We start from the raw sequence: 20,826 nt of genomic DNA, 5'->3' as shown, positions 1-20,826 counted from the left end.
AATATTTACCATCAGTTCAATTTTGACTTGCTTTAATGGAAGATCAAACAATAGAAAAGAGTGTTCACATCTTAGATGCAAAGAAAATTCCCTTTTTTTTTTTGCGTGGTGAAAAAACTTTGTTTTTCTTATTAATGGATGATGTCTCAACATACAACCTGAATAGTATCACAGTTCCTCAGCAATCAACTACAACCAAGTAATCAAATCAAAATTTATACTTAGTTCAAGACAAGTATAAGAGCTTCTCCCAAATAAAGTACAGAATACATGCCTAAAAGCAGCAAAATAAAAGAATAATAATCCTAAGCTGGCTTCTTGATTACAGCGTAACAATGGGATACATAATTTTACGACCTCCCTAGTTTGATTCTTCCTCAAGAAATTTGATTTTGATCTAACCAACCCCACAGAAAAAATGGACCCAGATAAAGAAACAAATAATTAGAATAAATCGAAACAAAACTATTGAGCTCTAAAATACTGATTGTTACAAGCACTGCACACTATCAAATTGCCTTTTGTGATCCATTGCCTTCAAACCATTCCCATTTGCTTCTGCTTCCTCATCTCGATAATCTTCCTATGGGAATTAGAATGCAACTCGTGACGAAAAGTTGGGCTGGTTGCAGGACGGTACTCGGGGACCAGTCGACCAGACTTGAACCTAACCCCACAGGCATTACAAAGTGTTTTTGGCCCAAGCGGACCTGATCGCCACTGTGGAGTTTCTTCAGATCCACAGTGCTGACATTTCCTCCCAATGGTTGGGATTTTTATCACTTCTACTCCGGAAATTTCTCTACTAGATAGTCTCCACCAGGACTGATGACTTGAGACGTCAGCAATAGCCAGGCGAGGCCTACTACGACACTTGCTCCTTGCTCGGACAGGGACCTTCAGGTGATCAAAGCCGTTTAAGAGTGTAATGTTGTTAGTGCAGTTATTATTGGGGATGCTCCTTCTATATTCAAGCACTGAGGCTGTCCCTTGGTGCTTTGACATGTTAGGCTGAATAGATGGTATGTCGACAAATGTTTCGACAGCAGGAAATGCGTCTTTATTGGACAACCATTCAAGCTCTTCCTCGGCGAACTCCTGATAGATGAAAATGGGGGGCAAATTGATCTTCACATCACTCAGTGGATACCCAACTAATTAGTAATCAATGCAGACCTTTGGATAAAAGGAACAAGTGACCACATGATTTGTTTTCTTCAGACTGAAGAAATGAATGACTCTACCACAAGGAAAGCTTGGAAGAAAAGTAAGTGGAAAAATATGACCAAATATATAGTCTACATAATGTTTATTACCTGATCTAGTGTTTGCGATGCAATGATGAACACATAAATAAAAATATGTAAGCACCTGTTAATGTTCTACTTTTGAAAAGAAAATTATAATAACCAACTGCACTATAGGACAGTACCCCCATATTTTGCAAACAAAAAGAAAAATTAAGTTTCACTGCCATTTTTTCAATAACACCCTTGAGTAATTAAGATAAATCCTGTAGTAACACACTAACACTAACAAATGACCACCACATTTTGAGTAAAAGCTTGTCCTAAAGTATAGTGTACACACTTATAAAAGAAACTAAAGCCAATCAAGAACCTTTTATGTTCAATAAAAGATAATCCATACATCTTATCTTATTTCTCTTAATGCCCTATGCAACTGACTCAATAAGCTTAGTCCAAATTTTAATTCCACCCAATACCCGCCAAATCAGCATATAAAACATAAACGTTTTTCCTAACATTTCTGTTTTCAAAATCACAAGATTCCGAAATAGTCACAATCAAAAAGCAAAAAATTTGTTTTCTTTTTCTCGGGCATTAAGATTCCGAAAGAACTGAAAATGGAATATAAAACTTACAGAGAATGAATAGTTAGGATCATCCATGGCCAATGGATTGAATGAAGGTTGCTTGCATTCTGGGTTACAAGGAAATCCTTTCCTGCGTCTGTCAACAACAGCATCATTATCCTCACCTACGTCGGATGAGAAATCCAAGAGGTCATCGACGGTACCAAGAACCTCCATTCCTGAAAGGACAGACATTTGAAAACACAATAGTGAAAAGTATGCAGCAGAATTATGTGTTATCTAGAACTTCAAAGTACAAACTCATCAGTATATGAAATATGTAATAGACAATGAAAAATCACACCGAAATATGGAAGCATAAGATGTGTTCTGTCTCCACTACCCAATATAAATATATATATGTGGCACCATCATAAACACAAATTAAATGATAAGTATATCCATAATTAATAAAGGAGTGTGGTAAGGTGAACACTCGTCCCCAGGGCTATCATTTTAGGATTTCACTAAATATTGTGCAAGTCCCATGCTTTTTGTGGATCATTTGAAAAGTTTATCTTAAAGAAAGGATGCTATATTTTTGTATAAATTAGCACCATATGCCATCCTATATTGACACAGGTCAATTGTCCATTTTTCTTCGATTCTTTCGGTCCCTAGTTCCCTATTGCACAATCACTTAGAATATAGTTTTCTCTTCTCTCTTCTTTATGTCTCTCTTTTTCTTTCTTCTTGTTGCTTTTGTAAGAAAATGTCACTCTCAAGTCAGGTTGCCAATGAGTAAGAACAATTCAGACCCATGTAACTTAAAAATAAGTTTAGGGATATTTTAGTTGTAAACAAATATCATTTTGAAGAGGAAAAAATAATGACTATTGGTTGAAATGATTTGTCTAGAGCATGAATAAAAATATGTACATAGTCAGTACAAGTCCCGATAAAAGAAAGAAATCAATATTGCTGTTATTATTATCACTATTGTTTGAAAAACTTTTGCCACTCTATGATATAAACGTTATCGACTACAGCCATATCAACTGCAAGAGCCACTATTAATAGCTATAACAATCGGGATTACATAGTCATATATTTATTTAATGATTGAGATTTTTGGGATGTAAATTCACAGAAGAAAAAGGCAAAGAAGTTACTTCCGAGTAAATCTTTAGCCATCAAAAAACAAAACAGAATATATTATGTACAACACTTGGAGAGAATAAAACAACATTCAAAAATGGTTACACTACAACATGCTCCCTAAGGAAAGAAAACAATCAAAAGACTACCAAAAAAAAGAACTAAAATATGTATGATAATGGACATTTCAAAAGTTCATACTTCACGTTTCTGATACTTGTTACAAGTTTTCCACTCACAGACGCATAAAGTACTACTCAAAATGGGAGCAAACAATGAAGAAACATGCACTACAAGCAACTAAGGGTTTTGTACCAACTTCAAAGTTCAACTAAGACCATAAAAACTCACTTTTTCAAACCATAAAAAACAACTATTCCATTTTGCAGCATGCTCAGTTAAATAGGCAAATTATAAATGTATTGTAGAGAAAGAGGACAAAAGAAACATGTTGATACTAAGGCATGAGAGAAAAAGATAAGAAAGGAAATGAAAACAGGTAGGAAGCAGAGTAGGACAAATAAGTACAGTACCTAGCTCGAATGCTTTCAACTTTGCAACTTTTTGGGTCACAGAAAGTTGTTGCAGTAGCTGAAACTGAGACGAAAGGAAAGAAACCCCAGCGCAAGTAGGTATGAGGCTTTGAGATATTGAGGGACTGAGAACAAGAGATGGTGAGGCACGTGTAGGGATTAGGGAGGGACATTTTGTTAATTTCATACTTGTCCATGTTCTCTTTTGTCTTTTTACTAATTTTGTTTTCTCTTGATACAATTGTAATTGTTAGTAGATAAAACATAACTTATAAGATGATAATCATTCCTTATGTATCACTTTAGCACTATGATTGCTGAAATCAATTGAAAATTGAAGGAAAACATCAAATAAAACAATTTCAATATCTGCATCATAAAAGATGTTTTAATTAATTAAAAAAAAGAAATCATCATTCTCGACAGAAATTATTTATTACATTGGCTTATTGTTGGTATTATACATTGGAATGAATTTTCCTAGTTGTTACCCTAAATTCACTAAACGCACACACACACAAAAGAACGAAGGAAAGAAACAGAGAAGAGAAGAGAGAAGGGTGAGCTCGAAGGGGGAAGAAGAGAGATCGAGAAAGGGAGATGGAGAGCTCGAGAGTCAGGGAGTAAGGGAATGGGAGGAGGACGCTGCGACGATCAAGAAGGCTTTGACTTCGTCATCCTCGTGCATCCGTCGCTGCTACCATCATCAATTGAAGCTGCTGCGCGTGGAGAGAAGGGGAGACGACGCCGCTGGCTCTGTCATGGATCGCCGACGCCGTTCAAGCCACTACAAGAGGAGAACGCCGCTGCGTGAAGGGAGGTGATGAGCGAAGTAGAACGCGTACAGGAAGAAGGAGAGCACGACGACTAGAAGGAGGCAGCGCCGCTGCCGTTGCTGCTAGGGCTAGTCGCTGGAATTCCTGGTCCTTACTGGTGAGTCAATTGTGCCCTAGCTACTAGAGTTACCATTTCTGAAACCTTGTCACTTTGAAATGATCCTGTCTCTGCCTCTAATATTCCTAATTATACTGTATTCGTTGGAATCGCCACAATTAGAGCTCTGGAGAAGACAAATTGTTGCGCCATCCTCTTCATTTTGACTCTGAACCTCCATTCATAACCCTGTAACGTTTCCACTCTTGTTCTGTTTAGCATTTTGTTTCTCTGCTATATACTTATTTTAATTACGGTAGCCGATACCAGTGTTTTAGTGCTGATGTGTTCTGCTGGAACTGTCAAAATTGTTGTTGCTGCAAGTGTGATCATGGTTGGTGCTGCTGCCGCGTCCTGATTATGTTGGAATTGTTGCTGTTGCTGTGAATTCAAAAAGAGCAGGTTTATCGTGGTTAATTCCTTGGGTTTAGCTAATTGAGGTAGGGGATTTAATTTAAATGATTTTAATTTAAGAAATGCCTACAAAATTTATTGAATAACTGCAAATATGTTTAATTATTGTGAGTAATTGATTAATTATATGGATGTTGAGTTGTGGCTGCAAATGTGATTGAGCTTGTTGATTTTGTGAAATTGATTGGTTATGTGTGAATTATGAATTGTGGATAAGTAATTGCTGAGAATGCTGAATCTTGATGGATTATATTGGTTGATTGCTGTTGAGTTAGTTATTAGATATATTGTAATAGTGGTGAACTTGGTTGGTGATTGTTTTGAAATTGATTTTGAGAGGTATTGAAGGTTGAATCTTGAAATATTAAACTTTTTGTTGAAAATATGATTTTCTGCATTACTTTTAAATGAAGTTAAAAACTATAACTAATTCTGTAATGATCGGAATTGCGTGGGGCCAAGTCTAGGTTAAACTTGGGAATAGATGGAACTGGACTGGAAAATTTGAGACATTTTCGTTAAATATACAATGTATGGCGAATTTTTGAAGTCAGGTCGTTGAATTTTTCCTGCTGCAAAAAAATTCGAATAGGGCAGCAACTTGGTTGTCTTGCTACAACTTCTACGAGCTGAGTTCTAGAGCGAAATCAATTTTGTTTTAAAATTTGATTAACTTGGTTTATTTCCGTAAAACTTCAGAATTTTAGGAGTTAAGGATTGAGAGTTGTGAATTTTTGAAAATTGGTGATCAAAGTTGGAAAGAATCAGTTTTCAGCAAGTTACGCATCAACTTCCAATGCTTGTAACTCTTAGAATTGAACAGCGAATGGGTTGCAACCAAGACACAATTGTTGCTAGATAAGTTAAGAGTCTCCAAACCAAAATTTAGCTTAATTGAAGTTTTGTAGTATATGTTTTGCAAGTTGAAAGATACTAAGCTTGCTGGTTATGCAAGTTGAAAGATACTAAGCTTGCTGATTTCTAAAACAGATTTTGACATATTCCTATCTAACTTTCAAGCTATATAACTCCTTCATTAAAAATGGTATTGATCTGGAATCAATTGGAAAAGAGACCTAGATAAGTTAAGTTAAACCATATTAATTTTAAAGGTCATTGAATTTAATTTGGATTATATATGGAATTTTGAATATTGTAGGCTGTTGCTGTTTTCTAGTTTTTAAGTACTGCAGAGTAGTCACGATTTTCCTTCTATTCCCAAGGCTGGAATCAATTGGAAAAGAGACCTAGATAAGTTAAGTTAAACCATATTAATTTTAAAGGTCATTGAATTTAATTTGGATTATATATGGAATTTTGAATATTGTAGGCTGTTGCTGTTTTCTAGTTTTTAAGTACTGCAGAGCAGTCACGATTTTCCTTCTATTCCCAAGGCTAGAGTGATAAAAAAAATTATGATTTTTAGTTTATTAGAAAGCTTAATTCGAGACGGCCGCCTGGACATAAAGTGTGTGTAATTCCGAATTCATTTGGTATTTTGAAAACATAATTGAAATTAGACTGTCGAGGTTGTTTGGTGACAACCTTGAATATGAGATTTAAGAATAGATTTTCTATACTATTATCAGATGTTTTTGAGAATATATTGTTGTGGCAATTGCTGATAAAAGGCTGGTGTAAAGAGGGAACCTGTAAGGGTGGCTAAGTTCTATTTTTAGAGGAGAGTATGTCCAAATTTTTATAAAAGTATAAGGATTTAATTAAAATGAATATTTAATGCTTGTTTAATGGTGATAACCATTGTTGTCAAACTCGCGAGTTAACTCGTAAACTCGTGCGAGTTTACGAGTTTAGGTAGTGGAATCGAGTTAACTCAGACACAAACTCGTTTCTGAGTAGACTCGGGTAGACTAGGATAAACTCGGTCAAACTCGCGAGTTTATTCATGAGTCAGCGAGTTTGATTTAGGTTGGGTTTTTTGCCAAAACGGCCCGTTTTGGGCAAAGAAAAAAAAAAAAGAAAGGCTGCAAGGGAGCAACCCACTAACCCAGCTAACCCTAAATCCTCTTTACTCGCACTCACTCTCTTCTCCTCTCCAAGCTCTCTTCTTCTTCGCGTTTCGTCATCAACAGTCCATCCCTTGCCGCCGTCTGTCCCCGATCTGTCACTGCCGTTCGCCGTTTCTCAAACCACCGTTCTCTCACTCTTGCTCTCTCACTCAGCTCAACACACTCTCACTCTCTCGCTCCCTGTTCTGCATCGAAGAACACAGATTCGTGGAGTACATCAGTCAGCACAACACAGCGACACCAGTGTCAGACACGCTTCCGTCGGTCGTTGTGGAGCACAGTTCCGTCGGTCGTCGGGGAGCACAGTACAGCAACGCGCCAACGCCAGTGTCAGCTACTCAGCTGAGCCTACTTCATTCTGCCATCTTAGCCTTCAGGTATGTTTAAAAATAAATTAGTTACTGAATTGAATCAATTGATTCATTTCTTAGTTGTTACTTGTTAGTGTGAGTTTAATCTGTAATGTTGGTAGTTGAACAAATTTAAATAATTTTGGTATAATGGTATGATTTCTACCATTTTGATTCTGAAATTAACTTTTTAAATTTTTTTTAGTTTGAATTCTGGTGTGATGAATGACGAAATATGGATTAATGAATCTGAATATCTGATAGTTACATATTTGTTAATGAATGATGAAATATGGATTTTTGAATAAACTCTGGTGTTAGATACTTGGACAGTTAGACTGTTAGTTACTTTGATATTTTTTATTAATGAATCTGAATATCTGAAATACTGAAACTCTGATATGTTAGTTTAGTTTAGTTTATTGAAAACTGAAATCTGAATTTAGAAAATCTGAAATGTTAGTTTAGTTTAGTTTAGTTTATTGATTGCTGAAATCTGAATTTAGAAAATCTAAAATGTTAGTTTAGTTTAGTTTATTGAAATATGAAATCTGAATTTATGAAATCTGAAATGTTAGTTTAGTTTAGTTTAGCTTAGTTTAGTTTATTGAAATTTGAAACTCTGGATAACTTTGCTAAATTAATTATTTAGTTTGTTGATTTGTTGATTTAGGGACACAAATACAAAATGTCTGAAACAAATGATGTTTCTGATGAAGATGGTGAAGATGATGATGTTGATGCCATGGAAGATGAAGATATTGGAGGATTTCAGTTTTAGACTTTTACTTTATTAGAACATTTAGTTGTTGCTTTGTTATTTTCTTTTGTTTTTCGGTTGTGTTATATGAAGCTTTGATTGTGTGATTGTGTGTTTTATGTTGAACTAGATGCATATTTGTGAAGGATTTGAATGTGTGGTCTAGAGTACTTGTTATAATTGTAGTATTATGTTAATTTATTATGTGTTTTGATGTTAAAATTGTTAAGTTTAAATGCCTATATTTGATTAAATATATATATTATACATAATATATATATTTTTTATAAAAAATTTATAACAGGTAAACTCGTACGAGTCTACGAGTCGAGTTTACGAGTCGAGTCTAGGTCAGCTCCACGAGTTTACCTAGACTCGCGAGTTTGACAACCTTGGTGATAACTTCACTGATTCTCTTGAGAAAAGATATTTGGTTTATGAAGTTGTTTGCAAGGACGTGGGTTTTTTTCCGCTTGCGTATTTATAATTATAAAAGAGACTCTGAATGAGAAAGAAAATAAAGAATTGAGCCTTATCACATATTAATCTAATGTATGTTCATCTGCTGCGTTTCCTGCGGTATTGATTCATATTATATTCCTGTAAGGCAGAGGGGTTATTTCCTGCGTATAGAGGTATTGTGACCACCTGTATCATTTCTGTAGGCAGAGGGTTATTTCCTGCATACAGAGGGTGTCTTGGCAAGCACAGGCTGAATGCCACCCTGCAGAGCAGAGGGGTTATTTCCTGCATGCAGTGGGTGTTGCCATCAGGAAAGACATATCTGTTTCAGCTGCTTCTGCTTATGTCGGGAGCGGGTAGAAACCGAGAAATGAGCTTATTACCTGTACTAGGGCTAGACATGCATCATCTTGTTTGTGCATTATTCTTTTTTATATTTCCTGTGCTTTTATGTTGTTCCTTGTTTGGTTTGTTTGTGTTCTATTTGTCTGTTTGTGTTCTATTTGCCTGTTTTTGAATTGCGCTTAGGGTTAGATATTATATGAAATGTCATACTAGTTCAGCATAGACTTAATGAACCTATGTTTGGAACAGGTTGACTATTCATACTGAGATTGACATAAGCTAATATCCAGTTCTTTTTCAACGTAATTTCAAAGAGTTTTATATAATTACTGAAAATGAATATCGTTGAATTAAATTAACTATTTGCATTTTTATTCTTTACTTTTACGGCATTCTCGACCTCTACTGAGAACTTGTGGTTTGGTTCTCATCCCCAAATTTTTCACCCTTTCAGTGACATAGGTTTAAAGATTCACATGAAGCTGCGAGCGATTAGTAGGTTTTCTTTATGATTTTAATTACTTTCATAGAGTCTTGATGGGAGGGAATTCGCCGGTTAGGATTTTCACAAAGTAGTCCCTCGAAGAAGACCGATTACATCCGGAAGGAAATTTTCGGTATAATGCAAAAAGACCAAGAGACACTCTTTGAATATTGGACTCGATTCAAGAGGCTGTTGGAATCTTGTCCACATCATGGGTTAGATATTCACTTGCTCATTAGCTATTTCACTGGAGGTCTTTATGCACCAGATAAGAGATTGCTCACCGCCTCTAGTGATGGTTTCCTTTTTAAGAACAAGACGACGACGGAAGCATGGAGTTTGATCAATGATATCGCCGAGGCTACCCAACATGTGAGAGTGAGAGACAATCCTCCCAAGAGTGTAGTGGAAGCACCTCCTTCCGAATCGGCTTTGACTAAAGTGTTTGGAGACATGACCACTCTCCTCACGGAGATTCGCAAAGAACAAAAGGCATTTCAATCAATCCAAGTCATCCAAGCCCCACCTCAAATTCTCCAGTTTGAAGGACTTCCTAGAGTATGTGGTTTATGCTCTAGTACCGCACATTACACCGACCAATGCCATCAAATTCAAGAGGATTACACTCTCGCGGTAGCCAACGTGAACTACAACAACCGCCCACCCTATCAATCTCAAAGTCAAAACAATTACTCATGTAATAGTTCTAATCAATGGTGGAGGGACAATGCTCAAAGGAACAACCATAATCAAAGATGGAACCAAGACAGCGCATCTTCTCCTTACCATAACAACAACCAATCTTCTTCCCAATACCACAATAATAACCACCAAAACCACCATAATCAACCATACCAACACTCACAACAAAACCAAAACAACAACCATAGATACCAAACGCTTCACCAAAGACAACAATCCAACCAATTCTCCTCCTCTTCCACTAATCAAAGTGATGACTCTAACCGTGCACTCTACCAGGAGCAAAAGAGACTTAGGGCTATGGTAGAAAAAAATGAAGAGAACACTAGGAATCTCAATGCACAATTTGGTAACATGAGTGTTCAATTGTCCAACATAACCGAAATGCTTTCAAGGATGTCTCTACCTCCTTCCAACAATACCCACACCAACCAAGCCTCAAGCTCTTCTAACTTTCCATCCCAACCCCTTCCAAACTCAAAGGGCGATTTCAATGCTATTACTATACGGTCGGGGACTACATTGGAGGAGATACCTCCTAGGGCCATGAAAGATATTCATGAGGAGGAAGTGGTTGAAGTTCCACATGAGGATGAGGGAGACACAAAGCAAGAGGAAGGAGAAGTGAGACTTAAGGAGCCTAAGAGGAAGGCTATAATGGATGAATCAATTTCCATTCCATTCCCTTCCATAGTAAAGAAGGTCAAGAAAACTCCGGAGTTTGATCCAAACATACTTCAGGTATTCAAGAAGGTTGAGGTAATCATTTCACTTCTTGATGTCATTCAACAAATTCTGAAGTATGCTAAGTTTTTAAAGGGTTTGTGCACACACAAAGATAGGATTGGTGAGTTGGAAACATTGTCATTGGGTAGTTCCATCTCTTCATTGATGAAGCTTATTTCAAAAAAGTGTAGTGACCCTAGACCATGTCTAGTATCTTGTTGGATTGGTGGAGTTGCTTTTTATGATTGCATGTGTGATTTGGGGCTTGTGTGAGTATCATGCTACTCTCTATATTTGCAAGGTTGAAGTTAGCTCCATTGAAAAGGTCGGCCGCCAAATTTGTCTTAGCCGAAAAGAGTGTGATCACCGTAGTAGGGATAGTGGAACATGTGCTTGTGACAATTAAGGATTTAATGTTTCCGGTTGATTTCTATGTCCTTGAAATGCCTCGGACGGATAATGGAAGTTCTTCCTCCGTTTTGCTTGGTAGACCTTTCTTGAAGACCTCTAAATTTAAATTGGATGCCTTTACCGGCACATACTCTTTTGAGGTAGGTGATAAGACCGTCAAGTTTAACTTGGAAGAGGCAATGAGACATCCATCAAAAGAGCACTCCGTCCTCCGTTGTGACGTGATTGATGAGGTAGTAGAGGAGATACAAAGAGAAGATTGCAACAGGTCGTACTATCCTGTTATTGAAGGGAACGATAAACACGAGGATAAACAAGAGAAAACCAACAAAGATGAGCTTCATGATTTTGGTAAAAAAGAACCTCAATTTAAAGCGAAAAGTGAATTAAAGCCTCTACCTTCTCACTTGAAATATGCATTCCTTGAGGACAACCAAGGACTTCCAGTAATCATTGCTAGTGAGCTCTCTAGCCAAGAAGAGAAGCTCCTAGAGGTCCTAAAGAAGCACAAGAAAGCAATCGGTTGGAGCTTGGCCGACATTGTGGGGATTGACCCTTATATGTGTATGCATCACATCTTCCTTTAAGAGGGAGCTCGGCCAGTTAGACAATCCCAAAGAAGGCTCAACTCCACCATTCTTGATGTGGTGAAAAAGAAAGTCACAAGGCTGCTTGATGCGGGTATTATTTATCCGATTTACGATAGTGAGTGGGTGAGTCTAGTTCAAGTTGTTCTAAAGAAATCAGGAATCACTGCTATAAAGAAAGATGATGGTGAAGTGGTCACAACAAGGGTGCAAAATGCTTGGCGTGTATGCATTGATTCTAGGAAGCCGAATGCTGCAACAACGAAAGACCATTACCTATTGCCATTTATTGACCAGATGTTGGACCGACTTGCAGGTAAATCTCATTACTGTTTTCTTGATGGTTTTACTCGCTATTTCCAGATACATATTGCTCTTGAGGATTCGAAAAAGACCACCTTTATTTGTCCTTTTGGCACCTTTGCTTACAAAAGGATGGCATTTGGGTTATGCAATGCACTCGCCACTTTTCAGCGGTGCATGACTAATGTCTTTTCTGATCTTATGGAGAGTTGTCTGGAAGTCTTTATGGACGATTTCAGTGTATATGAGAGTTATGTTTAATAGCTGTTTAGGGAACTTGGCTAAGGTCTTAGAGAGGTGTGTTGACACTAGCCTTGTCCTCAATTTCGGAAATGTCACTTCATGGTGAGACAAAGCATAGTGTTACGATACATAGTTTCTGATAAGGGCATTTATGTGGACCCGGCCAAGGTTGATGTCATTACCAGTTTACCTCACTCCTCTTCTGTGTGGGAGGTCCGTTCTTTTTTGGGGGGCATGCAGGATTCTATAGGACGCTTCATCAAAAATTTTAGCAAGATTAAATTGCCATTATGGCGCCTGCTACAAAAGGACGTTGCAGAAGCATTTGAGGAGTTGAGAAGAGCTCTTACCACGGCACCAATTGTGAGGGTCCCTGATTGGACGCAGTCGTTCGAAATCATGTATGACGCGTCAAATCATGTCGTAGGTGCCACGCTTGCACAACGCGATGGTAAGCTCCCTTACATTATTGCTTACTCTTCAAAGACATTGGATGCGGCGCAATCCAATTACACCACTACGGAAAAAGAGCTTCTAGCAATTGTTCATTCATTGGATAGATTTAGATCTTATTTGCTAGGCTCCAAAATAGTGGTGTAAACGGATCATGCAGCCCTAAAATATTTGTTGACAAAGAATGAGTCAAAACCTAGGCTCATACGTTGGATCTTGCTCTTGCAAGAGTTTGACGTTAAGATTAGGGATCGAAGTGGGTCACAAAATTTAGTTGCGGACCATCTGAGCTACCTTGAAAATCTTAAGTATGACCCATTTCCGATTGACGACTTATCTTCTTTGGATGGTTTGCATGCTATTTCGGATAGTTTTTCTTGGTTTGCACCTTTGGCGAATTACTTGGTTGCCAATATGTTCCCTCCCAACTTTTCAAAACATCAAAGAGACAAGTTAAGGAGTGATTCTAAGTATTACATTTGGGATAATCTTCACTTGTGAAAACAGAGAGTAGACCAAGTAATTAGTAGATATGTCCCGAAATTCGAATTTCAACCTATTCTTGAATCTTGTCATTCATCCGAGTGTGTTGGCCACTTTGTCCCACAACGACCCCTAAAAAAATTTTGGATTGTGGATTCTGGTGGCCGACATTGTTCAAGGATGCTAATCAATTTTGTGTGTCATATCACCAATGTCAAAAGTCAGGAAATGTATTCCAAAGGGATGAAATGCCTCAACAACCAATGTTTTGTGAAATCTTTGATGTATGGGACATAGATTTTATGGGGTCATTTTCTAACTTAAGTGGATATCTTTACATTTTGTTGGCGGTTGATTACGTATCAAAGTGAAGTGGGTGGAAGCGATACCCACTCGCCTTGATGACGCTAATGCTGTGGTTTTTTTCATTAGAAACAATATTGTATGCCGCTATGGGTCGCCACGAGCAATCGTGAGCGACCAAGGTACTCACTTTTGCAACAGGAAGATAGATGCACTACTCAAACGATATGGGGTACTACAAGGGAAATAAAGCAGGTTTTGAAAAAAGTGGTGAACCGAGAAATCGTGCGTGTGGGTGAACCATATCGCGTGAGTAGTGCTTCTATCTTTCTGTTACAAAAGTGAATACTTTGGTCGCTCACGATTGCTCCTGGCGACCCATAGCGCCATACAATATTATTTCTAATGAAAGAAACCACCGCATTAGCGTCATCAAAGTGGGTGGAACATCAAAGCGGATGGGTATCACTTCCACCCACTTTGATACGTAATCAACCGCCAACAAAATGTAAAGATATCCACCTGAGTTGGGAAATGGCCCCATAAAGTCTATGTCCCATACATCAAAGATTTCACAAAACAACATTGGTTGTTGAGGCATTTCATCCCTTTGGGATACATTTCCTGACTTTTGACATTAGTGACATGACACACAAAATTGGTTAACATCCTTGAACAATGTCGGCCACCAGAATCCACAATTCAAAATTTTTTTAGCCGTCTGTTGTGGGACAAAGTGGCCACCACACTCGGATGAATGACAAGATTCAAGAATAGGTTGGAATTCGGATTCAGTGACACATCTACGAATCACTTGGTCTACTTCCTGTTTCCACATGTGAGGGTCATCCCAAATGTAAGATTTGGAATCACTCCTCAATTTGTCTCTTTAATGTTTTGAAAAGTTGGGAGGGAAGATATTGGGAACCAAGTAATTCATCATAGGTGCAAACTAAGGAATACTATCCAAAATAGCATGCAAACCATCCAGAGGAAATGAGTCGTCAATCGGAAATGGGTCATACTTTAGATTTTCGAGGCGGCTCAGATGGTACGTAACTAAATTTTGTGACCCACTTCGATCCCTAATCTCATCGTCAAACTCTTGCAAGAGCAAGATCCAACGCATGAGCCTAGATTTCAACTCATTCTTTGTCAACAAATATTTTAGAGCTGCATGATTTGTATAGACCACTATTTTGGAGTCTAGCAAATAAGATCTAAATCTATCCAATGAATGAATAATTGCTAGAAGCTCTTTTTTCCGTAGTGGTGTAATTGGATTGCGCCGCATCCAATGTCTTTGAGGAGTAAGCAACAATGTAAGGGAGCTTACCATCGCGCTGTGCAAGCGCGGCACCTACGGCGTGATTTGACGCATCACACATGATTTCGAACGGCTGCGTCCAGTCAGGGCCCCTCACATTGGTGCCATGGTAAGAGCTCTTCTCAACTCCTCAAATGCTTCAGCACAAGCACTATCAAACTCAAAGTCAACGTCCTTTTGTAGCAGGTGCGATAACGGCAATGCAATCTTGCTAAAATTCTTGATGAAGCGCCTATATAATCCTGCATGCCCCAAAAAAGAACGGACCTCCCTCACAGAAGAGGGGTGATGTAAACTGGTAATGACATCAGTCTTGGCCGAGTCCACAGAAATGCCTTTATCTAAAACTATGTGTCCTAACACTGCCTTGTCTCACCATGAAGTGACATTTTTCGAAATTGAGGACAAGGCTAGTGTCAACACACCTCTCTAAGACCTTAGCCAAGTTCCCTAAACATCTATTAAAAGAAGTCCCATATACACTGAAATTGTCCATAAAGACTTTCAGACAGCTCTCTATAAGATTAAAAAAGACACTAGTCATGCACTGTTGAAAAGTGGCGGGTGCATTGCATAACCCAAATGGCATCTTTTTGTGAGCAAAGGTGCCAAAAGGACAAGTAAAGGTGGTCTTTTCCTAATCCTCAAGAGCAATATGTATCTAGAAGTAGCCAGTAAAACCATCAACAAAGGAGTAATGAGATTTACCTACAAGTCGGTCCAACATCTGGTCAATGAATGGCAAGGGATAATGATCTTTCTTTGTTGCGGCATTCAGCTTCCTATAATCAATGCATACCCGCTAAGCATTTTGCACCCTTGTTGTGACCACTTCACCATCATTTTTCTTTACAGCAGTGATTCCTGATTTCATTGGAACAACTTGAACTGGGTTCACCCACTCACTATCGAAAATCGGATAAATAATACCCGCATTAAGCAACCTTGTGACTTCCTTTTTCACCACATCAAGAATGGTGGGGTTAAGCCTTCTTTGGGGTTGTCTAACTGGCCAAGCTCCCTCTTGAAGGAAAATGCGATGCATACACATACGGGGGTCAATCCCCACAATGTCGGCCAAGCTCCAACCGATTGCTTTCTTGTACTTTCTTAGGACCTTTATGAGCTTCTCTTCTTCTTGGCTAGAGAGCTCACTAGTAATAATTACAGGAAGTCCTTGGTTGTCCTCAAGGAATGCATATTTTAAGTAAGAAGGTAGAGGCTTCAATTCACTTTTCGATTCAAGTTGAGGTTCGTTTTCACCAGGATCATGAAGCTCATCCTCATCAGCTTTCTCTTATTTATCCTTCCCTTCAATAACAGGATAGTACGACCTGTTGCAATCTTCTCTTTGTATCTCCGCTACTACCTCATCAATCACATCACAACGGAGGACGGAGTGCTCTTCAGGTGAATGTCTCATGGCCTCTTCCAAGTTAAACTTGATGGTCTTGTCACCTACCTCAAAAGAGTATGTGCCGGTAAAGACATTCAATTTAAATTTAGAGGTCTTCAAGAAAGGTCTACCAAGCAAAACGGAGGAAGAACTTCCATTATCCTTCCGAGGCATTTCAAGGATATAGAAATCAACCGGAAACACTAAATCCTTGATTGTCACAAGCACATCTTCTGCTATCCCTACTACGGTGATCACACTCTTGTCGGCTAAGACAAATTTGGCGGCCGACCTTTTCAATGGGGATAACTTCAACCTTGCATATATAGAGAGTGGCATGATACTCACACAAGCCCCCAAATCACACATGTAATCATAAAAAGCAACTCCACCAATCTAACAAGATACTAGACATGGTTCGGGGTCACTACACTTTTCCGGAATAGGCTTCATCAATGAAGAGATGGAACTACCCAATGACAATGTTTTGAACTCACCAATTCTATCCTTGTGTGTGCACAAGTCCTTTAAAAACTTAGCATACTTCGAAATTTGTTGAATGGCATCAACAAGTGGGATGGTTACCTCAACTTTCTTGAACACTTGAAGCATGTTTGGATCAGACTCCAGAGTTTTCTTGGCCCTCTTTACTATGAAAGGGAATGGAATGAGAATGGATTCATCCAATATAGCCTTCCTCTTAGGCTCCTTAAGGCTCACTTCTCCTTCCTCTTGCTTTGTCAAAACCTGAAAGAGTATTACCGTCAGTTAGGAATTTTCACACAATAATTTCGTTGATTGTATAGTTCTTAGCCAACAAATAATACTCAATCAAAGTTTAGAGTTTTGGTTGTCACAAGTCCAACCCAATTAAAATAACCGAGGGTATTAGTCCCGGGTTGTCTTCTCAAGGAATTGCAGTGAGGTATGCATATTATTGGTTATGGTATCCAAGGGGTGGGTTGGTAAAAAGACAAGAAAGCAAATGGTAAGGAAATAAAGGTAACAACTAAAGGAAGCAACTAATAAAGAGAGACATTCATGGCAAGGATTTAGAATATAGGCATTCTATCCTAGTCATCAATCATAATACAATGATTAACAAGAATTTATCCTATTTAGTCAACTCCAACACTGGAAGAAGGTACAATGTTATCTTCAATTCTGCATGAAATAGCCTCAGAAACTAGTTGAATTTGGGCCTTGAAAGCTCAGAAATCGCCCATAGCGAATTCACTTTAATGAGGTCATGTGTTGATTGTGACGCGTACGCATGGGTCACGCGTACGGGTCGTCTGGCTTTTTTTTTCTTGTCACGCATACGCGTCGCCTGGACGATGTACCTCGCTCTGAATGCTCCAAATCCTTGGTGTTGTAAATACTTCTTTATCGTTTATGGATACTTAATAGTTAATATTTGCATGTTGCATGATAGAAGGAATAAGTTGGTGAAATACCAAGGAATTTCCATGAAACCTTTTCTAGGGACATACCATTGATTGAATTGAAGAAAAATTGTGTTTACCAACTTGCTTGGAGTATTTTGTTTGTAGAACATGGAAAAGAGCTAGAACAGCATACCTTGTGAGATTTGAGCTTTAATAGATAGTTGCACTTTTCAGCCATAATGTTGTTCTTGTGTGAGATTATACTCGTTTTTTATTATGATCATTGATTTGCATGATGCTTCATGTCCTGTATTTGTGTTTGGATGCATTTAGCATGATTGAGGCCATCTTTGATGATAAACTCACTAACCTACATGGCCAACCCTTGCATTCACCTTTGTGAACCTCTTTGAGCCTATGAATCCCCTTTTATTCTGATGAAAGCACATTACTCCCCTTAAGCGAAAAATAATTGATGTCTCTGAATTACTCTGTGATTAGCATGGGTGGATTAGTGTGTAAATTCTAAGTGTGGGAGAATTTTGGGAAGCATTGGTGATAGAGGCATGAACTCTTTGTGAAAATTTTTGGGCAATTAGGTAATGCTCATACATTTCATTAATTAAAACATATGCATTCATAGTTCAATTTAAAAAAAAAACTTGTGAATAACAAAGTATGAAATAAAAGAGTAAATAAAGGATGCATATGGCATGTTTGAAAAGAAAATGCATGGGTAAAGTGAGATAGAAAAAGAAAATGGGTAGAAAGGTTGTATTGTTATCTGTACATAGGTGACGTAGGATTAGGTGGACACTCAAGCTAATCAAAGAACTAATTCTTTAAGTCCACTTAACCATAATTTATCCTACCTAAATCCTAGCCCCATTACATCCCTCTAAAGACCTCATGATATTTGTTATTCATATATTAAATATTAGTTGATTGTTAGATGACTTGCAAATCTTTGAAAAGCATGATAAAAGGAGAATTGAGTGGTTAAACCCTAAACATCGAGCGAATTGAGTGGATACACATCCGGTGAGGGGTTCGATCGCTCAATTCTATGTTCTTATGCCTCATATTGTATCTTCTTTCAAGTTCTTTAATTGGATAGTTTTGATAACTTCAATTCAATTCTTTGGACATTGATCTTAGTGCATGAACTCTTTGCGTTGGCCCTAAAATTTTCTTGTGATAGATTAGAATTTCATGGTTTGTTTCTACCAACTCTCATCATAGTACATATTGGCGATTAGCCTTAGGATAGTTGCATGCATTTAAGTAGTATATAGCATAAGTCATTTTCCCTTTCATCTATCTCCTTTGCGTGTGTTTAGCATGAGGACATGCTAGTGTTTAAGTGTGGGGGAATTGATGAATCCATATTTGATGATGCTTTTTGGCTAGAATTGAATGGATTTTCATCATATAAACTTGCACTTATTCCCTGGAATAGCATGCTTTTGAACTTTTCTCCCAAATTGCGCTTGATTATGAAAATATGCTCTTTCATGCTTGATTTAAGCTATTTTATTCCATTTGCCTTCCATTTGATGCCTTGATGTTGTTTGTGAATAATTTCAGGTGTATAAGGTAGGAATGGGTTGGAGAAAATGGAAGAAGAGCATGCAAAGTGGAGGAAACAAGAAGAATCAAAGGAGGTGAGTTCAGAGACGTGTGCATGCGCACAGCTACTTGTGCGTACGCACAGCTGCCCAATCAGAGCGCGTGGATTGTTTCGAGCGCGTCGCGCGCCCACTCAAACATCGCTTAGTGTGCGTGCACACAGCTGCTTGTGCGTACGCACAGGACGGGATTTTTTGTAAAGTGTCTGTGCGTCCGCACAGGTGTCTGCACATGACTTCATTAAAATGGCACGTGACTCGCGATTTGGGGGCTTTGGAGGCCCATTTCTGAAGTCTTCTAACTCATATTTGAAGGAAAAATGAGGAGGATAACATAGCATATCATTAGTATAGTTTAGGAGTAGTGGAAGGAAGCTTTTATTTTAGTTTTTTCTCTAAGCTTTTCATCATCTCTATTAGGGTTTATATTAGGGTTTTACATTCAAGTGCCATTTCCATTTTTGATCTTGGATTTTGCTAGCTTTCATTGTAAGTATTCTCTTATTATTACTCTTTATAGTTACGTTGTCATTACTCTTTCTTCTAATTCAAGTTATAGTTCAATTTTACTTCTCTCTTGCCATTTCAATTTCTTGTTGATGAATTTGATGTTTGATGTTTGTTTCATGCTTTCTTGTGTTATTCTTGTTGATTGAGATTAATTGTTGCTTTTAGTTTCAAGCCTTTTCTCAATTCTTCCATGTTTAAGGTTTATGCCCACCAAGTGTTTGACAAAATGTCATACATGATTTTAGGCTAAATTTTTAGCTCTTGGCTTGGGTAAAGTGAGCAATTGGGTTCCTAGAGTTGGAATGTCCAACATTTAGTTTCAATTCTTGGATTGTTAATTGTTCTTATTCCCGCTAACACTAATTTGTTGCTAAGGCAATTAGCAAGCAATTTAGGATTTGTGGGTTGAGAACACTTATGCTCATTTAACTTATTTTCCGATGTGAGGGTTGATCAAATGAGATTAATTCATCATAATTGTCATAGTTGTAGTTCCAACAAGGAAAGGACCCTTTGCTCACTCCAAGCCAAGACTCTTTTTATGCTTTGAATCTTTCATACGCTTATATGTTAATCTCTTTTATACTTTACTTGTTTATATTACATAGTCGGTTCTTTAATTTCTATATTTGTTAAATCATTACAATTTTTCATGTTCTTTCATTGCTTTATATGTTCATTTCTTCATTGACAGTCCCTTGATCACTACAATCGGAATTGCACACTCATTGCTCTAAAGTGGTCCTTAGGAGACGACTCGGGAGTCAAATACTCTCGGTTTTGAATTGGTTTTGCTTGTGACTATCTTTTGGATTAACAATTTGATTGATGGCCAATTTGTTGGGTTAGGACTATACTTACAACGCCAATTCCATTTTGATAATCAAGTTCCTAACCGGTGCTTTTGGGCGTTGTCAAATTTTGGCGCCGTTGCCGGGGAGTTCACTTTAAGTGTAATGAGTGCTACAAATTTGGTTGCTGTAAATATGTGAGTAGTATAAATACTTGATTTTTGGTTTGCTAATTGGCACTAATTGGTAGGAGGCGCCTCTGTCTTAGTATTGATAACAACTAACACTTT

General features: G+C 37.9%; 1 protein-coding gene and 1 long non-coding RNA gene across 8 annotated transcripts; one reads left to right on the top strand and one right to left on the bottom strand.

Annotated features, from left to right (window-relative positions):
- Positions 1–200: 200 nt before the first annotated feature.
- LOC112727508 (GATA transcription factor 1) lies at positions 201–3,694 on the bottom strand. The gene is made up of 3 exons (XM_025777277.3): positions 3,508–3,694; positions 1,886–2,055; positions 201–1,098 (listed from the first exon to the last, which is right to left on the bottom strand). Exons 1-3 carry the CDS (start codon positions 3,692–3,694, stop codon positions 538–540), a joined length of 918 nt encoding a protein of 305 aa, XP_025633062.1. The 3' UTR covers positions 201–537.
- Positions 3,695–4,291: 597 nt separating this feature from the next.
- LOC112727509 (uncharacterized) lies at positions 4,292–19,804 on the top strand. Of its 7 annotated transcripts, none has more exons than XR_011868620.1 (5): positions 4,292–4,440; positions 4,564–4,631; positions 4,765–4,880; positions 6,916–7,261; positions 7,908–8,216. It is a non-coding gene; the product is annotated as an uncharacterized lncRNA (long non-coding RNA). The 7 variants fall into 7 exon arrangements; XR_011868623.1 differs by having other exon boundaries at positions 7,887–8,216; XR_011868621.1 differs by lacking the exons at positions 6,916–7,261; positions 7,908–8,216 and adding an exon at positions 19,195–19,804.
- The last annotated feature ends 1,022 nt before the right edge of the window (positions 19,805–20,826 follow it).

This window comes from Arachis hypogaea, chromosome 12, assembly GCF_003086295.3.
Source record: "Arachis hypogaea cultivar Tifrunner chromosome 12, arahy.Tifrunner.gnm2.J5K5, whole genome shotgun sequence".
NCBI classification, from domain to species: Eukaryota; Viridiplantae; Streptophyta; class Magnoliopsida; order Fabales; family Fabaceae; genus Arachis; species Arachis hypogaea.
The sequence above is the reverse complement of the archived record's forward strand: the minus strand, read 5'-3'. Positions and strand labels throughout refer to the sequence as shown.